The 20,445-nt window shown below is 45.0% G+C and overlaps 1 protein-coding gene across 7 annotated transcripts in view; it reads left to right on the top strand.

Moving 5' to 3' along the window:
- The window catches only part of NFIA (nuclear factor I A), a 455,247-nt gene that overhangs the window by 340,366 nt on the left and 94,436 nt on the right, over positions 1–20,445 (top strand). For 6 of the 7 annotated variants that reach the window (XM_040360816.1, XM_040360813.1, XM_040360812.1 and 3 more), the window contains exon 7: positions 18,171–18,299. The exons of the other annotated variant lie outside the window; for it this stretch is intronic. In XM_040360816.1, the coding sequence (XP_040216750.1) occupies positions 18,171–18,299 (129 nt within the window). The remainder of the gene's footprint in view (positions 1–18,170; positions 18,300–20,445) is intronic. 7 annotated transcript variants of the gene reach the window in all.

Raw genomic sequence — 20,445 nt, 5'->3', positions numbered from 1 at the left:
GTCTAAACTATCTTTATTTGATGAAACATTAACAGTACGCATCTTCTGGAATATCTCAACTCAATGATATAGGGGGGGGGGGGGGTCCATGTAATTGTTGCCATATAGTGTATGCATGTAAGACCACCTACCGCTTTTACAATTTCATACAATAACGTTTTTGCAGCAAAATGTAAGATAGGCAAGACAACCCTTGGTGTTGACGAATCTGACTTCATGTTGTAACAATCTGCGTTTTTTCCATCAGTCGGGCCCCAGTCCGCTCACAGACAGGAGGGGCACTGTACATTACGGCCTCTTGTTTGTTTAACCCAGACTTAGGAAATTATGCAGAGCTTGCTAGTCAGACCTCCAGATAAGATATCTCATAAAAAAAAAATATTTTGCAAGATACCGTAAAAGTTTTTTTTTGGGGGGGAGGGGAGGAGGTTACATTTTCACTAATTGCGTCTGTAACCTCAGCCGCGTTGTCACAGAGCTGTCAGCGAAAGAGACAGAAAACAGAACCCGGGCCCTAATCCTGTGCAGATAAGTGCTTAGTGCAATTAGACGTACACAGAGCCTTTTGTTGGATTTCATGGTCATAAAGGAGCAAAATTTAAGGTGCACATAGACATTAGATGACAGTCTCCCGCTGCTTCCGGTGGGACCAGGCGACAGTCTGATGTTTATGTAGCAGGCCCAAGTCACCAGAGGAAGAGGAACTGGTCAGAAGCTGGCCCAGAGGCAGGGGCGGACTGACAACTCATGGGGTCCCCTGGCAATAGGAGATTATGGGCCCCCCGGGCAATAGATTATGGGCCCCCCAGGCAATAAGAGATTATGGGGCCCCCAGGAAATAGAATATTCCGACAAGAAAACCGTGGATTTTTTTTTCCGACGGAATGTTGGCTCAAACTTGTGTTGCATATAGAGTGCCCACGTGTCCCGGATTGCCCGGGACTGTCCCGCAATTGACATGTCTGTCCCTGGTCCCGGGCACCTTCATTCCTGGACAATACAATGTCCCGGAATGAAATAGAGGACACAGCCACCCCCTACTAACTATTAACTACAGTTCCGGAACTGGTTGCTAGGGCCGGCGCTGCCTGGCATCTTGCAACCAGTGACAATCTCAGCTGGCTTTTAACCGCCGAGAAAACCGAGCGTGTGTACAGGGTTTAACTGTCCTCCTTGCTCCCACTCCACCTTTTACAAGATTCCGTTCAAACTGCACCGCTGTCAGAATCCTCCCAAGCCAGCCCGAGCTCTAGCCCAAAGCAGAGCCACGCCTCCTTCCCCAGGGGTTCCCCTCCAAAGCCATTGATAGTCTCCTCAGCACTCCAGCTTCCACCCCACTCCCCTGCTGGCCTGACTCATCCGTATTTAGGGGCTGGCTCAGCCACCCTGCCAGGCCCACTGCCTTTTCCCTAAGTATGCAGATCAATCGTCCTGGCTTCTGCCCACTAACTTCTAGAAATTTCTCCAAACTTCTAGAACCAGGGGGAAGCACTGGAGACCTGCCTGTATAAGTCATCCAGCCTGACCTGCAGTAAAACCTTGACCCAATTTAGGCTCACAAGTTAACTATGAGTCAAAACATAAATTTGACTACACACACTAGTAGTACACTAGAGGGTGCTACACAAACATAGAGGCTCAATATTACATATGGTTGGATAACAAGATAGAAAACATCAGCAGGGGTCGTACTTTTTTGGACTGTTACCGTATATACTCGAGCATAAGCCGACCCAAATATAGGCTGAGGCACCTAATTTTACCACAAAAAAATGGGAAAACTTATTAACTTGAGTATAAGCCTAGGGTGTCCATCTGCATGCCTCACTGTGCCTCACTGTGTCCATGTGCATGCCTCACTGTGCCCATTCCTCACTGTGCCCATGACTAGACTGACGTTTAACATGGGAGTCTATGGAAGGGGTGCCCGGCTTTGAAAAATCAGTGCTCCCCTAGACAACAAACTTTGCACCCTTATAGAGGAGCAAATTGGGGTACATGTGTGCCAAGTTCCGGGACCTATGACCGTCCAGTACCGGGTCCCCAAAGTTACCATAGAAAATAATGGACGCCATTTACGTTCACGTCGATACCAATGACGTCCTTGCGACGTCAATTACCGCAATGCACGTCGGGAAATTTAAGGGACGGCGCATGCGCAGTACGTTTCATACGTTACGCCGCCGCAGTTTTGCGCACCCCTACCTGAATCTGGCCCAATGTGCAACATAGGAGTCTATGGAAGGGGTGGTCGGTTTGAAAAATCGGTGCTCCTCGGCCGTAGGTCCCCCGTACAACAAACTATGCACACTTGTAGAGGAAGAGTGAAGCTACATTTGTGCCAAGTTTGGGGTCCAGGAGACATACGGCTGGCCGGTACCGGGTCCCCAAATTCCAGGAGCTCAGGCACAAAAAGGCGACTTGAGTATAAGCCGAATGTACTAAAAAACTTGGCTTATACTCGAGTATATACAGTATTTTAAAACATTCTTCATACATAATAGTGGACTTCATAGGCTACCAGGATTTACATTTTACACCCTCGGGTTGACTTACTAAAGGCAAATAGACTGTGCACTTTGGCAAGTGTTATTGGTCCCCCAACACTTGTCATCCTAACCCGCCACCGCTCTGCGTGAAAGTGACATTTGGATTAATAATCGTGAACACGCCATTCAAAATGTAAACAAAGTACAGAACGTCATTTTACGTTCTGATCACATTTATAGGTAGATTCAATTAGCTGTGCCTAAACTTGCGGCGGCGTAGCTTAGTGTGTTTAGGCTACCTCGCCGTAAGTTAGCTAGGCAAGTACATGATTCTCAATGTACTTGCCTGCTAATCTATGGCGGCGTAGCCTAAAGCGGGCGGGCGTAAGGGCGCCAAATTCAAATGTCTTGGAGGGGGGCGTGTTTGATGGCAATGAGGCTTGACCTCACGTTTTTTGTAGGTTTTTTTAACTGCGCATGCGCTGGGCGCCTACATTTCCCAGTGTGCATTGCGGCTACGTACACCGCACGGGCCTATTGATTTCGACGTGGACGTAAACGGCGTAAATCCCGGTTTGCGGACGACTTATGCAAACGACGTAAAAAAATCGAATCTCACGGCGGGAACGGCGGCCATACCTTAACATTGTTATTCCACCTAATAGATGGAATAACTTTAGGCCGCCTAAGGCCTTACGGAAACGGCGTAAATCGACTGTGGCGGCCGGGCGTACGTTCGTGAATCGGCGTATCAACTCATTTACATATTCTACACCGACCGCAATGGAAGCGCCACCTAGCGGCTATCCAAAATATTGCAATCTAAGATAGGACGGCGCAAGCCGTTGTATCTTAGATATGTTTAAGCGTATCTCTGTTTGAGCATACGCTTAAACATAAGTCGGCGTAGATTCTGAGTTAGGTCGACTTATCTACTGATAAGTCGGCCTAACTCAGTGTTTCTCAATTCCAGTCCTCAGGCCCCCCCAACAGGTCAGGTTTTCAGGATTTCCCTCTGATGAAAAGGCTGTGGTGATTACTAAGGCAGTGAAACTGATCAAATCACCTGTGCAAAATAATGGAAATCCTGAAAACCTGACCTGTTGGGGGGGCCTGAGGACTGGAATTGAGAAACACTGGCCTAACTCTACCTGAATCTACCTATTAGTCCGTATTGCCCCCCTCCGCCCTGCGCCAGCCTAACGTTTCCTGGACCTGTAGCGCAGACTGCAGCCAAAGTGACTCGATGGCCTTCTCTCCATCCCGTCACCCAGCGTCTCTTCCCTCCCCTTCTATCCGGAGAGAAGGACTCTCAAGGAGAAAGATGGGAGCTTAGTGAAAAATGACAGGCAACTTGCATTAAGTAACAGGAGGAGGTCAAGTCAGTTTATTTGTTGTGAGGGAAGCAGCGCAAGGATGAAGAATCGAATTCGTGGCCATAATAAGGTTTCGGCAGAAATTGCTGACTCGGCTCAGTGCTGATTCCTGCTGACAAGACCTTTTCTATTGTTCATTACTTGATTTCACAGTTCAAGCAATTTTGGGTCTTGAAAATATATCTTTTTTTTTTATCCTCTTTTTTTTGCTCCTGTGTGGATTGTCTTCTACGCTTCTACTCCAGCTTCTTTAGATGTTACTTTGTTGTTTGTCAATCTATCGCCCCGTCACTTGAAAAATGTGTTAACCTGGAAAGGTTTGATTTTTTTCTTTTCACCTCGCCTTCTAGGAAGTTTTTAACACTTCTGTCATCCAGGAGTTATTAGCCGGATTCAAGTAGAGCGGCGTATATTTGAGCGGGCGTAGCGCAGCTCATATGCGCTACGCCAACTTAACATAGAGAGGCAAGACCAGTATTCACAAAGCACTTGCTCCCTAAGTTACGGCGGCGTAGCGTAAATGGGCCGGCGTAAGCCCGCCTAATTCAAAGTAGGCAGGTAGTGGGCGTGATGTATTACAATGAAGCGTGACCCCATGTAAATGAAGGGCTGAACGAACCGCGCATGCTCAGAATCACGTCGCATATACTCCCTAAGATACGACGGCTCAATGCGTTCGACGTGAACGTAACCTACGCTCAGCCCCATTCACGTACGACTTACTTAAACGACGTAAAATACGACGGCTGTTCCGACGTCCATACCCTAACATGACTTACACCTGCTATTGAGGTGCTTTATCTTTACGCCGGACGTACGCCTTACGTATTACTGCGACAGGCGTAAGTACGTTTGTGAATCGGAGTATCTAGGTCATTTACATATTCGACACGTAAATCAATGGAAGCGCCCCTTGCGGCCTGCGTAAATATGCGCCCAAGATACGACGGCGTAGGAGACTTACGTTGGTCGGATGGAGCCGAAATTCAGGCGTATCTCCTTTGCAGAATCAATCGCATAGATACGACGGCGCATCCGCGGACTTATGCGGCGTATCAGTAGATACGTCGGCGTAAGTCTTTGTGAATCCGGGCCTCTGTGTTCATTCTGGTAGTTGCTGCGCTCTGTAGACTACATCATCAGTTGCTGCTCCCCTGGAGCTCACAATCCAAACGTACAAACATAACCAGCTCTTCGGGGGTTGATTTATTATTTTTCCAAAAAATACCCAATCACATGCAAGGAAATCTTTTTTTTTTTTTTAAATGATTTTTTTCTTGCATATGATTGGATGCTAGAAGTTAGCAGCCAATGAGGTTGATTTACGAAAGGCAAATCCACTCTGCACTACAAGTGCACTTGAGGCGATTAAGTTCGCATTTGTTTGCACTATATAAGTTTCTCACTCAAGTGCACTTGGAAGTGCAGTCGCTGTAGATTCCGAGGGGAAGATCTGAAATGAGGGGAAGCTCTGCTGATTTTATCATTCAATTATATGCAAGTTAAATTGCTGTTTTTTATTTTCCTTGCATGTACCCCTCAGATCTACAGCGACTGCACTTCCAAGTGCAGTATCCATTGGTTAAGAGCATCAGATATAGCCAACATGTTTCGGGGGACAGGACTCCTCTTCTTCAGGTCTTTTTCAAAGATTCTTAATTAAAGCAGTCCTTCACTCAAAAATTTAAGTGGATGGGCCAGATTCAGGTAGACTTACGACGGGCGTATCAGTAGAAGTCCGAATCCGTGCCGTTGCAACTTTAAGCGTATGCTCAAACTGAGATACGCTTAAATGTTGCTAAGATACGGTCAGCGTAAGTCTCCTACACCGTCGTATCTTAACTGCATATTTACGCTGGCCGCTAGGGGCGTGTACGCTGATTTACGCCTAGAATATGTAAATCAGCTAGATACGCCTATTCACGAACGTACGCCCGGCCGTCGCATTAAAGATACGCCGTTTACGTAAGGGGTTTTCAGGCGTAAAGATAAACCACCAAAAAGATGGCGCAGCCAATGTTAAGTACGGACGTCGAAAGCGCGTCGAATTTTTCAAATTTTACGTTGTTTGCGTAACTCGTCCGTGAATGGGGCTGGCCGTAATTTACGTTCACGTCGAAAGCATTGACAATTTGCCAACGTCATTTGGAGCATGCGCACTGGGATACGTCCACCGACGGCGCATGCGCCGTTCGTTAGAAACGTCAAATACGTGGGGTCACTAGTATTTTGCATAGAACACGCCCCCAACCGGCCTATTTTGAATTAGGCGGGCTTACGCCGGCCCAGTTACACTGCGCCGCAGTAAGTTACAGTGCAACTTCTTTGTGAATACAGGACCTGCTGCTCTAACTTAGGGCGGCGTAGTGTATCTGAGATACGCTACGCCCGCCGAAACCTATCTGAATCTAGCCCGATGTGTCTCCCCAGTGGGGAAATTACACGCAACCTTTGCATTCTATGGCCCCAGGTGCTCATGGGTATGCTAATCAGATAGAAATCATGGGGCCCCGTACAGCCTACATGATAGGGCCCCCCCTCTTCCGAAAATATATAAAAAAAAAGTTTTTGCTAAAATGCAAGGCCCACAATGCTATGCTTTGCAGCCATGGCAGAAATGACACCCCCTTGGCCAAAACCCATCAATATTCGCTGTTCTAACACTGATCCTCCTCCCGGCCAATCAGGAAGCAGGTTTTGATACCGGTCACCCGATTGGCTGAAAGGACAGGTGATCCTATTGGACGACTAGGAGGAGGAGGGGAGGAGCTGGAAGCCACCATGGAGGAGAGGACTCAGAGCCGAGCTGCTGCACCACGCTGCCTGCCACCCGCCACGATGGGGTATGTGCCGGACCGACTGGCAAACAGTGCTGCTCAGGGGGGATGGGTGGTTGTTTACCGCCCCCCCCCCCCTAAAAAAAAAACACCGGCTGCCACTTTTGGGCCCCATACAGGAGGGCTGGCTGTACTGCCTAATCAGCAGCCCAAGCCCTAATAGTACTCTTCATCAGAAACGCTCCTCTAGTGTAAAGTGGACGTTGTTGTCACTTAGAATATAACTGCAATAGAAATATTTCGACTTTTTGGCAAGGTGATTTTTCTCCTAGCTGCTGATTTGTTTGTGTGACAAATCGCTGGTCTATTAATAAAGCACCGAATGAAGAATTAGGATGAGGTAATTAGTCTAACTGCATTTTAAAAAGATATACGGCATCTGCTTTTAAAAAAAAAAATGCCGTATTGAATATTTGTCAGGGCTAATTAATTATATTTTTTTGTTCCCTCTTTGCATTAGTTAAAGCCGCGGCTCTGCCTTGTCATCAATTTTCATTAAAGTGATTGATAAATGAGACAGGAGGTCTGTACATTAACCCTCTCAGCCTCTGTAGCTGCAGGCCAATAACCCGCAGCAATGTGGTGGGGTGTGATCATTACCGGCCGTCCAGGTGAGGAGCGGGAAAAATTTGCAGCGTAGTTGACAAGATAACAACAAAAACCTGGGGAATGCCCAGGGAAAAAGCAAGCCTACTTAGTTGACAAGACCTTGGCTTTTTTTGGGGGGATATTCAAAATTTCTTTCTTCAGACTAATTAAATTACCTTTTTGCCAATGGGAGATGGTGCTCTATTTTTGGAGACTTAAATTACCGTATATACTCGAGTATAAGCCGAGTTTTTCAGCACATTTTTTGGTGCTGAAAATGCCCCCCTCGGCTTTTACTCGAGTCACCTTTTTGCGCCTGATCTCTCGGACTTTGGGGACCCGGTACTGGCCGGTCATAGGTTTCCTGGACCCCAAACATGACACACATATAGCCCCCACTCTACAAGTGTGCAAAGTTTGTTGTCCGGAGGACCCACGGTCGGGGAGCACCGATTTTTCAAAGTCGGGAACCCCTTCCATAGACTCCCATGTTAAACAGTAATTTCTCCGGTAACTTTGGGGACCCGGTACCGGCCGGCCGTAGGTCCCCCGGACAACAAACTTTGCACACTTGTAGAGGACGAGTGGGGCTATATGTGTGCCTCTACAAGCGTGCAAAGTTTGCTGTCTGGGGGACCTACAGCCGGGGAGCATCGATTTTTAAAAAAAAGGGCACCCCTTCAATAGACTCCAATGTTAAACTGTAATTTCTCCGGTAACTTTGGGGACCCGGTACCGGCCGGCCGTAGGTCCCCCGGACAACAAACTTTGCACACTTGTAGAGGGAGAGTGGGGCTATATGTGTGCACACATTTAGCCCCAGTTCTCCTCTACAAGCGTGCAAAGTTTGCTGTCTGGGGGACCTACAGCCGGGGAGCACCGATTTTTTTAAAGCCGGGCACCCCTTCCATAGACTCCCATGTTAAACGTAAGTCTAGTCATGGGCACAGTGAGGCATGGGCACAGTGAGGCATGCACATGGACACAGTGAGGCAAAGTGAGGCATGCAGATGGACACCCTAGGCTTATACTCGAGTCAATACGTTTTCCCAGTTTTTTGTGTTAAAATTAGGTGCCTCGGTTTATATTCGGGTCGGCTTATTCTCAAGTGGGGTCCCTCTGAGGTGCTCCTGGCTCCTCCTCTTCTTGAGTGTCCTGTGAGGGCGTGCTCCCGTGTCCTGCTGCTGCGTCTGTTGACACAGACAAGAGAACTCGGCTCCGCCCCCGGCGCCTGCATCCTTGGATTTGATTGACAGCAGTGGGAGCCAATGGCTGCGCTGCTATCAATCTATCCAATTAGGACATGAGACACCGGCCGGAGATGGTGTGCTTGTTCCCGTCGTGGAAATTATGGGGCTCAGGTAAATATAAGGGGGCGCTGCTGCAGTAAAGAAGGTTTTTCACCTTAATCGATAGAATCTATTAAGGTGAAAAACGCTGAGGGTTTACAACCCCTTTAAGTAGAACTATAAGCAAAACTTTTTTTTTTATTTAATAATGCTGTCAATCACATCCAGTGACGCGGAGGGGCGGGGCCGAGTGATACAGTGAGCGGCTATGGCCGCTTGCTGTATCACGGGAGCGCGCCCGCAATTACTCACCACCATGCGAGCTCTCTCGCATGACTGTGCTCAGTACTTGCGGGGAGGACCAGAGACAGCCGCTGAGGAACCCCAGAAGACGAGGATCGGGGCCACTCTGTGCAAAACAAACTGCACAGTGGAGGTAAGTATAACATGTTTGTTATTTTAAAGGAAAACTATTTTTTCCTTTACTAACCCTTTAACACTACAGACAACATTAGAAAACTGAAAAAAGTTTTGCATTTAGTTGTACTTTAAAAGTCTTTGGACGTTCAGTTTTTTTTTTGTTCTGGCATTCAAACTAGACTTTTTATAGGTGGATACTCAGTCCTTGCATCCCCCGGATAAGGGGCATCCAGTTTGTGCTTGCTGCAGCCTCACCAGAGCCATTGGGCTTGATTTACTAAGTGCAGTTGCTCCAGAGCTCAGTAAACGAGCTAAGGCTTCACTTTACAAAGAGCACCCAATCACGTTCAAGGAAAAAATAAATAAAAATGACACATGATTGGATAATGGAAATCAGCAGAGCTTCTGCTCATTTACTAAGCTCTGGTGCAACTTTGCAAAGTGCAGGTAGGTAGATTCACAAAGAGTTAGGCCGGCTTATTAGTAGATAAGCCGACCTAACTCTGAATCTACGCCGGCGTTTGTTTAAGCGTATGCTCAAACAGAGATACGCTTAAACAAAGCTAAGATAGGCTGGCTTGCGCCGTTCTATCTTAGCTTGCAATTTTTCGGATGGCCGCTAGGTGGCGCTTCCATTGCGGCCGGCGTAGATTATGTAAATGAGGGGATACGCCGATTCACGAACGTACGCCAGGCCTACACCGTCGAATTACGTAGTTTCCGTAAGGGATAGGCCGCCTAAAGTTAGAGCTATGCTCTAGTGGACTAGTAATGTTAAAGTATGGCCGCCATTCCCGCCGCAAGGTTCGAATTTTTTACGTTGTTTGCGCAAGTTGTCCGCGAATCGGGATTTACGTCCACGTCGAAATCATTAGGCCCGTACGGCGTACTTAGCCGCAATGCGCACTGGGAAATGTAGTCGTCCGGCGCATGCACAGTGTAAAAAAACTTCAAAAAACGTGAGGTCAAGCCTCATTTCCATACAACACGCCCCCCTCCAAGTCATTTGAATTAGGCGCCCTTACGCCCGCTCGTTTGAGGCTACGCCGCCGTAGATTAGCAGGTAAGTGGTTTGAAAATCACTACTAGCCTAGTTAATTTACGGCAGTGTAGCCTAAACAGGCTAGGCTAGGCCGACCTAAAGTTAAGCCCATGTACGTGAATCTACCTAATAGTCTTTTTGCCTTTAGTAAATCAACCCCATCGTATCTCTCGCCATATGAGTTTGAATGATCTCGTTCAACCACCAAGTAGCGATGAGTCAAATCCAAACACATTCCTTTAATTAAAAAGCTAACAGGGGTTCCGATCTCTCACCACTCCATCCAAAACTGAGATGAAGAGGCTGGAGGTTGTGCTGAAGTTCTAATGTCAGATGGGTTGAGTTGTCCATCTTGCCCTTGCCTAATGACGAAGCACAGACCTTTCCTTCCTCTTGGTATATCTCGATATAAGTCAGAACCTAATTAGCAATGAGCGGTCCGCCTAATGTTTCTAGATCAACATTTATATAATTTGATGTATTGACTGTTTGCCTTGCCTTTTTAATTAGACAGTCGGAGAAAGGGGCTTTGTAAGCTGAATCCGGTAGAAGTTCCTGTTGACAACGTGAAGTCATCCGGGGCGGCAATAGAATTGTTATCCTTGTTCTTCCAATATATATTGTAACGGTCCAACAGTCCCAAAATAAAGGCTTATTTAAAGGAACCTTTAGATTTTTAGTCCTGTCACAGCTGCAGGGTGATATAAAGCCTCAGGCCTCGTACATACGACCGTTTTCCTCGACAGAATCCATCAAGAAACTCGGTGGCAGATCTTTTTTGCAGAGGAAAAACGGTCGCGTGTATGTTTTTCATCGAGAAAAGTGCCGTGGAACTCGATGAGAAAAACAGAGAACAAGTTCTCTTTTTCCTCGTCAGGAGTCTCAATTTCCTTGTCGTGTTCCTCGTCGGGCTGGTTTTCGCCGAGTAAGGACTAATGGGAATGGTTCAGTGTTGTCTGCAAGGAATTGTGTCAACACTATAGAATTTTTTTTAACAGAACTGCTTCCTTAAAGTGGAGTTCCACCCATAAATATAACATTACATCAGTAGTTTTTAAAAAAATGTCATTAGTCCTTTAAGAATTTTTTTTTTTTTTTTTAGATGCCTTCAAAATGTTGTTGCTAGGCAGAATAGTTAATCTTCCCACTTCCTGCACCTAGGTGCTTAAGCTTCCTAACCTACACCGCACAGACTCCTGGGAATGTAGTGGGTGTAACTTTCCAGGAGTCTGTGCACTCCCCAGTCTCGAAGAATCATGTGACTTGGACAGTACAGGTGCTGAAACCTGATCTGAAACTTAATACACTGCTTGTGCAGCACTGAGCATATGCGAGTAATGCAAGGCTGAAATCCAGGAAGTCATACAGTCTGGCTTCATGATGCCCACACTTAAGATGGCCCCAGTCAATTTCTATTTTATAAAGTGTCTAAATGCTGTAACAACCTAACAAAACGGACCTTAGTTTACAGACTAACTTTACTAGAATACATTAAGCTTGTGCATTACAGGGGTATTTATATTTAAAAAGTGAAATTGTGGCCGGAACTCCGCTTTAAGTCAGCGACCTGCCACTGAAGTCATAGTTGTGAGTTAAGTACCTAATATGGATGACTACATGGAGTTATACACTTCCTTAAAGCGGAGGTTCACCGGAATATATTTTTTTAAAAGCCAGCAGCTACAAATACTGCAGCTGCTGACTTTTAAAAAATGGACACTTACCTGTCCAGGTCATCCGCGACGTCGGCAGCCGAAGTCGAGCTACCGCACGGCTCTCGGCTTCCCCCTCCGCCATCCTCGGTGAGGGAATCGGGAAGTGTCCAGTTCCCTACTGCGCATGCACGAGTCGTTCTGCGCAGTCCTTACTGGTCCCCGCTGTGTTCTGGGAGCCGTGTGTTTCCCAGGACACAGCGCGGGGGGGGGGGGTGATGCGAGGGGCACGTCGAGTATGCAAATTAGCTAGTACACACGGTCGAATTCCCGACAGAAAAGGTCTGATGGGAGCTTTTGGTTGGAAATTCTGACCTTGTGTATGCTCCATCGGACTTTTCCTGTCGGGAATTCCGACAGCAATAGCTTGAGAGCAGGTTCTCAATTTTTCCGTCGGAATGTCCGATGGACGTTTTCCCGTTGGAAATTCCGACCTTGTATGGGGGGCATAAGGCTCATTTGTTCAAAGGCATGCAGACACTGCAGTTCATTGCAACACTGGTATTGTTTAGGTGATATTAATGAAGGTGGACCCTCCAATTTAGCAAACAGCTTAAAAAAAAGGGGGGGCATGGCAACAACATGCAATCCTTGCAATGTACAGTATATTGTTCACCTGTAAGGCATTTTTTTTATCAACAAACTTGGAGCTTTGTGTTTGCCTTCTACAAAGATTTTTATATGGTTTGTAACGTGACACAAAATATTTTACACTTATGTATTTTTAGTTTATATTTTATAGTTTCCTTTGTGTATGCTTTTTGTAATATTGTCAACAGACTTGTTTTCTTGAAACCTGGTTATACATTTATATTCTGTGGATAGGAGGTTTGCGAAGTGTAGAGTTCGGCGGCTCCCGCTGATGGAGCTCCGCCGCACAACTGAATTGATATCTGCAACATGGAAGACCTCTGACTTTGGCCATGGCGCTTGCATTTCTGCCGATCACAAAAATGTGCATGCCTTCGGAATGATCGGAAACGGCTGTGTCACATCACACAATGTCATCAATCTCTGATGTCCACTTAATGTTTTTGTCAGCCTCCCAGTCAGCTAGGTCAAACTTACGAGCTTCAGATGGGCTCATGTTCCAGTTTCTGTAGCTACAGGTGGGCTAGTGTTCTAGTTTTTTTTTACCTACAGGTGGACTCGTATTCCAATTTCCATAGCTACAGATGGGCTCCTGTTCCAATTTTTATAGCTAAAGATGGACTCCTGTTCCAATTTCTATAGCTACAGGTGGACTTGTGTTCCAGTTTCTGTAGTTACAGTTGGGCGCCTACTTCAATTTCTTGCAGCTACAGGTGGGCTCATGTTCCAGCTTTTGTAGCTACAGGTGGGCTCATGTTCCAGCTTTTGTAGCTACAGGTGGGCTTGTGTTCCAGTTTTTGTAGCTACAGATGGGCTTGTGATGCAATTTCCATAGCTAGTTGGGCTTGTGGTCCAATTTCTATAGCTACAGATGGGCTCATGATCCAATTTCTGTAGCTACAGATGGGCTTGTGTTCCAATCTCTATAGGTACAGGTGGGCTCATGTTCCGATCTCTATAGGTACAGGTGGGCTCGTGCTCCGATCTCTATAGCTACAGGTGGGCCCGTTTTCCAATTTCTGTAGCTACAGGTGGGCTTGTGTTCCAATTTCTGTAGCTACAGGTGGGCTCGTTTTCCAATTTCTATAGCTACAGATGGGCCCGTGTTCTGGTCTCTATAGCTACAGGTGGGCTTGTGTTCCAATTTCTGTAGCTACAGGAGGGCTCGTTTCCAATTTCTATAGCTACAGGTGGGCTTGTGTTCCATTTTCTATAGCTACCGGTGGGCTCGTGTTCCATTTTCTATAGCTACAGGTGGGCTCATGTTCCAATTTCTATAGCTACAGTTGGGCTTGTGTTCCAATTTCTGTAGCTACAGATGGGCTCCTGTTCCAGTTTCTGTAGCTACAGATTGGCTCCTGTTCCAGTTTCTGTAGCTACAGATGGGCTCCTGTTCCAGTTTCTGTAGCTACAGATGGGCTCCTGTTCCAGTTTCCCTAGCTACAGATGGACATGTGTTCCTATTTTTGTACAGTTTGAGTTGGTTTATATTTTTACCAGTTTACAACACATGATGAGTTCACATTTTTCAGTTATGCAATAAGTTTGGGAAATAGGACAACAAAAATGTTCTTATACACATTAGGTGCTGCCAAAATCTGTCCTTCTAACTGTACAGGAACTACAAATCCCAGCATAACCTGTGTAGCATGCCAGTTACCTGTTCATAGTCTTCAGTGCAGGCTAGGACATGCAGCAGTTCAGTCAAGAGATAAAATGTATGTTTCCACCGAGCCTGTCAGTGTCAGATTAAGTCAACGAGATAATAAATTCTTGGGTTATATAAATCACAGGAATTTGTGCTATTGAGAGCAACAGAAAAGTCTCAAAAACTTTAAGGATGGTTACACTCAGTAGACATCTTATAAGTGTGTTTAAAGCACTGCATGGCTTGCAGGTCCCTTATGGTCATTCATCCCTTTGCAGTGCCTGCTTCCAACAGCATCCTATAGTGGCGGCTGTGAGCAACTTTCTGAGCGGTACAGAAGGATAAAAGCAGAGGTTGGGAGGCTGCAGACCACATTGTACCAAAATACAAATCCAGATAAGAAAAGTAGTGTCATTTAAAGCTGAACTTCAGCTACTTTGTGAAAACAGTAGGCATACTTTGAGTTAGGCCCACCTGCCGCCTCGTAGACTTGTCTCTATTATTCACATCTGACAGGTTTATTGTGCTCCAAGAAGATCGCTCCCGGAGCTGTGGTCTCAGTTTCTTCAAGAACAGAGTCGCTGGAACTGCTATGCCTACCCTTCGCCTCCCTTCTGCCCATTCACAGAAGCCTTTGTATTATGTGACCTCATTTCATAAATACAAAGGCTTCTGTGAATGGGCAGCAGAGGGCAGGGACAGGCAAAGCTGCTCTGTGTGCTTCTCTCCTCTCACAGTTGGAGTGTATCCTCACGGAGTGCAATAAAACTGTTACATATAAGTAAAAGAGATAAGTCCCAGAGGTGACAAACACCTAATTGGACTTAACTCATAGTGTGCCTGCACTTTTTGCAAAGTTGCCGAAATCCTGGAATACAGCTTTAAACATGACCACTGAAATGGTGTGCACTGTAAATCCAGGTATCCTTAAAATAATAGGCACCAGATTTTTACATGTTAAAGGCACACTGCAGACACAGCTCCTGAGATTACTAATGGGATTCAGCTTAGTGTTAGAAGATGAAAAGAAATGATAGATATTGCCCAAGAGTAACGTCTGTTCTCTGTAAGTCCCTCTGGCAAAAATGCTACAAAAAGATACAAACAAACTCAATGCTCATCAGCTTCTAGAGACACTATTGGACCTTAAAGCGGGAGTTCACCCGAAAAAAAAATTTTTAACAGTAAATTGATGCTCATTTTGTCAAGGGGAATCGGGTAGTTTTTTTTAAATCGAAGCAGTACTTACCGTTTTAGAGAGCGATCTTCTCCGCCGCTTCCGGGTATGGTCTTCGGGACTGGGTTCCTACTTGATTGACAGGCTTCCGACAGGCTTCCGACGGTCGCATACATCGCGTCACTAGTAGCCGAAAGAAGCCGAACGTCGGTGCGGCTCTATACGGCGCCTGCGCACCGACGTTCGGCTACTTTCGGAAAATCGTGACGCGATGTATGCGACCGTCGGAAGCCTATCGGAAGCCTGTCAATCAAGTAGGAACGCCCAGTCCCGCAGCCCATACCCGGAAGCGGCGGAGAAGATCTATCTCTAAAACGGTAAGTACTGCTTTGATTGTAAAAAAAACACCCGATTCCCCTTGACAAAACGAGCCTCAATCTAATGTTAAAAAAATAGTTTTTTGGGTGAATCTCCACTTTAATATCTGTTTCATATACACTGAAATCTAACGATTGGTATAAAACATCTTTTTATAAATGCTTCTCTATGCCGGGATCTGTAGTTTCCTAAAGCCACCGGTAAAAAAAAAAAACCTTTGGCATCTAAAAATACTTGAATTTAATGATAAGGTTACACTCTTTCTGATTTCACCGAATTTATCTTCATGGGCCCGTTTCCATAAAATATGTCACAAAGACACCCGTAGAGACAGAGAGATAGAGACAGATGCTTCCTAAAATACATATTAGTTCTGTCACGGGGCACTAAAGTTGAATTTGTTCATCTTTGCTGCCCCATTATGCTTTACAGAATGGCAGCATGCACCTGAGGCTTCTCACCCAGTATACAGTATTGCCCTTAAGCAAGTGTAATAGGGCTGGTAGGTATTTTGAAGAAAACAGAAGAAACGAGAGAGAGAGGCAAGGAAGCATTACAACCTGGGAAAATTAAAAAAATTTAAAATAATAATACAAAAAAAAAACATTAAAAGTGGCATCAGTAGAATTATATGATACTTTGCTGCTGTTTATGAAGTCATATGAATGTCAGAATGTTTATCTGCATGCGGATTGCGCTCCTCACCGTATTAACACGTTATAGAGTTATTTTATGGTTATCACTAACCGGAACATTGTCCTGCCAATGCAACATGCCAGACTGCACCATGATTTTCCTTGAATGTGACTAACCGCTCTGCATTTGCTAACACTGAATCTCCTTCTCCCACCTCCAGCCTTTATATTGAGCCGTCTACTTGTGTCTGTTGATTGTCAGTTCGTATGGTCTTATCAAGCACACACTTTCTAAATATACCACTGATAAGCGACGGGCAAACAGGCAAACGTTGGTTTCCTGTGTACGGAAAGGTTTCACATGGCAGAAGAATAGCTACAACTACAAGTACATCATAGACATATGTTTAGGTCAAATAATAAGTTTTTTTGCAAGGAGTGATATGCAATATAATGCCTAAGGCCCTGTACACACGATCAGTCCAAACTGATGAAAACGGACTGAAGTTCAGTTTCATCGGTCCAAACCGACCGTGTGTGGGCAGTGCCGATCCTGACCTCCCTGGGGCCCTAAGCAAAATGACATGGCACATTAAAAATGAGAAGCGGGGGGGCCCTGACGACAGTGACATGTCACATTAAAGAAAGTTGAGAAGCGGGGGGAGGGGGTGTTCTGCTGTCGGAAATTACTCAGCCAGCGAGTTTAGAAGCAGGGTGAGGGGGCGAAAATGACTTCTCACCAGGCGGGGCCTCTAGTACTTTGGGGGGCCCTTCGCGGCTTTGCGGGGCCCTAAGCGGCTTGCATAGTGAGCCTATAGTGAGGATCGTCCCTGTGTGTGGGCCCCATCAGTCTGTTATCCTTCGGTTCAGAAATTTAGAACTTGCTTTAAGATTGAACTGATGGACTGGTAACCGATAGGTCAAAACCGATGGTTAGTACGCAAAAGCATCGGTTCTAAACCCGGGCATGCTCAGAATCAAGTCGACACATGCTTGGAAGCATTGAACTTCATTTTTCTCAGAACGTCGTTGTGTTTTACGTCACCGCGTTGGGCTCGATCGGTTTTTGAACCAATGGTGTGTAGGCATACTGTATATATATACTGTGTGTGTGTGTGTGTATAATATATATATATATATATATATATATATATATATATTATATTATATTATATTCTTAGCTCATGCATTTGCAAGGACATTTATTGAAACACAAGAACATCAGAAAATGATTAGTTTCATCACAGTGTAAACACAAAACCTTCTTTTCTTTACTATCATCTTCCTCGCCATACAAACTGACAATTGACCTTCTGCTAATGTACTAATAATCCTTGCTTCTAATATTTTGTTGTCTTTTTTTTCTTTTTTTCCCCCTCAAAGGCCTACTTAGTGATACTCAACCTTTGCTCTTTTAAAACACATTCCTCAACTATAATCACAATCTTCAGATGGCCTTCAAGGTCAAATTATGGCAAACCAAAATGTGTTTTTATGTCCTAGAAATAGCAAGTGTATAGTTATAATTAATAAGGTAATTAGAACAGTGCAATATAAAAATTTGGTATATCAAAATGAATTTAGGAACCCTATTCAACATGGCCCATCTTGTTATCTTCACAGTGGCCCAAGTTGTTAGAAAGACCCTTTATCTTTGCCATCGAACCTGTGTAAATGTCAGCCATGATAATGGTCTCTTTGGGTTTTGAGGAGATCAGACAGCTCAGAAAGGATTGAGTTTTCCAGTCTAGAGAATACTTGTCAGACATGTTTGTTGAGGGCACAGGTCATCTATGTTTGTAGCACACGGGTTGGACATGGGTTGGCCATGTTTAAAGAGGGCACAGATCAGCCATGTTTGGTGAGGGTGACGCATAAGGTTGAGTATCGCTGAATGGATCTTGCTTCGACAGCCACGTTCACAATGCATAGGCTGTGGTTCCATGACTTAGCATTATTAAATTGCACTTATCAATCATTCTTGCCAGGAATGCCATCGCCTACTACCTTAAAGAAGTCAGAGAAGTCTGGTTTCAGCAGTCCTTCTCCTTCGCAGACCTCTTCCCTTGGAACGGCGTTTACACAGCATCATCGACCTGTCATTACAGGACCCAGAGGTGAGGCCTTATCTGAGGAGCCCCCCTCCCCCACCTAATTTTGACAAGGTTTACGCTGTGTTAGCGTCCTCAGATGTAGATTTAAGTAGGTGCCTAGAATTCAATCCTTTGTTTTGTACATGATCTGTGCTTCCAATCTCCATTTTGTTCTTAGTGAAATCAACCTTGTGAGTAAGCACCACCTTGTGTTCCTCATATTTGTACTGACTGAGTTTTAACTTTGTTTCCTGATATTTAATTAATTATTATTGGGTATGGTTTGTTCATATAAAAATATGATTGTGGTTATTTCACTGCTCTTGCTATTTTGTTTCCTCATGTTTATGTTATTTTCAAAAGCATTGCAATGCCATTACAGGTAAAAAGGTTTCCGACGGTTCTTTGTTGCAATGTATGATCTTGAATGGATGGCAGTTCCAACAATGGGTGTGTATGTAAGTGTGCTTCTCATCCGAACGAGTAAAATAGAATGCAACCCACATATTGGTCATCTTATGCTATCCAAAGTTTCAGAAGAAGTGGAAGACATTTAAGCTTTTTACACACAACCGGTTTTCCCGACAGGAAAATTGCCAGGAGAGCTTTTGGACGGGAAAACCGGACGTGTGTATGCTTCCTCTCAGTTTTCCTATTAGGAAAACAGCCAGGAAACCGGGCGGGAAAATAGAGAACCTGCTCTCTATTTTCCCATCGGGATTCCCAACGTTTTTTTCCCCGCTAGATCTACTTCCTAGGGGAAACATTGGCAGTGCCAATGGAGCATACACACAGCCGGGATTCCCGGCCAAAGCTCCATGGCAGTTTTCCTGCCGGGTTCTCGGCTTTCCCCTCGGGAGCGTGTGTACAGGGCTGTAGAATTTCTTTTGGATGTGCTTGCAAGGACTGCGTGATATTCAGGTACAGTTACCAGGAGGACTTGACAAGTATTCCTAACATCTAATGTGCTCATTATTGCAGATGGTGGAAACCCTATGAACAACAAAATCTCTATAATTCTCCTTTTCTTTTGAGGAAATTTGACAAAATTTTCACCTCCGCATCCATATGTTGATTGGAGTTAAGGAGAACATTCCAGACAGTTCTTGGGGCTTACTGTCCACTAATCTCATTGAAACATCTGCCATTGTTTAGTAGCCCCACATCATGGGCTTAAGTCTGTTGGCCAGCTTGGAACATTTTGCATGGCCAAGCATATGTGCTCATGTTGATTAGAGGCTCCTTTGACTTGTGAATTGGCTTGTGATATAGATGATTATCTGTGGTTGACCAGAATATGAGAAAAGGTAATTCGTGAGGTTGAAAATTTTAGAATGGCCATAAAAAGCTAATAAGTGCTTGTTATTGCCAGCAGAGAGAGCAACAAGAGTGGGAAATCTTCTGTGATCACTTAGGGACTGCTGCCTCCCACCAACACGCTTACACTTCATTTGAAGAGAATGGTGAAGGCGCGTCCCAGTGTTATGTGGTTTGAACAGGGATTGGCCAGTGTCCCATTGCCCATGATTTGGCGTGAGAGATCTGACCTTACATAGTAGACTGTGTGAATGTTTTCATGGTCTATTTTTCTTTTTTTTGGAAATTTTCAATCTATTTTTTTTTTTCAGCGGTAGAAAAAGCTGATCAGAATTTAGGTTATGGTAGTGCAATTTCCAAAGGCTCATTTGAAACATGGTGATTTCATGGCATGTTTGGGACTGCACTGGTTTGCTGTTAGTGTTGTCCTCAGAATACACAGCAAAGGGAGAGTCCCAAAACACAATGATGGTAAACAGCAAGAGATTGGAGTTTATTAAAATTTGAACTTTCAGTAAAGGAACGTCTGGAGACCATGTTTAAAAGAACTGGTACCAAATATGCATGCAATGATTGGTAAGTTTTTTGCTAGTTTTTATTTGACTGTCTAACATGAAGAGGATCATGGTACTCTCTATAGCAGGTCTTTAATATCTTTATAAATGATATTGGGTCTGGGAAAAAGTAAAATTTCGGTCTTTGCAGATGACACCAAGCTATGCAGTGGAATAACGTCCTTACAGGATGTCTCCAATTTACAAGCCGACCTCGATGCTCTGTCTAATTGGGGCGACTATGTAACAGATGAGGTTTAATGTTGATAAATGTAAAGTTATGCACTTGGGGGGCTATG

This window comes from Rana temporaria, chromosome 7 (genome assembly GCF_905171775.1).
Source record: "Rana temporaria chromosome 7, aRanTem1.1, whole genome shotgun sequence".
NCBI classification, from domain to species: domain Eukaryota; kingdom Metazoa; phylum Chordata; class Amphibia; order Anura; family Ranidae; genus Rana; species Rana temporaria.
This window is presented reverse-complemented; position numbering and strand designations above follow the sequence as displayed.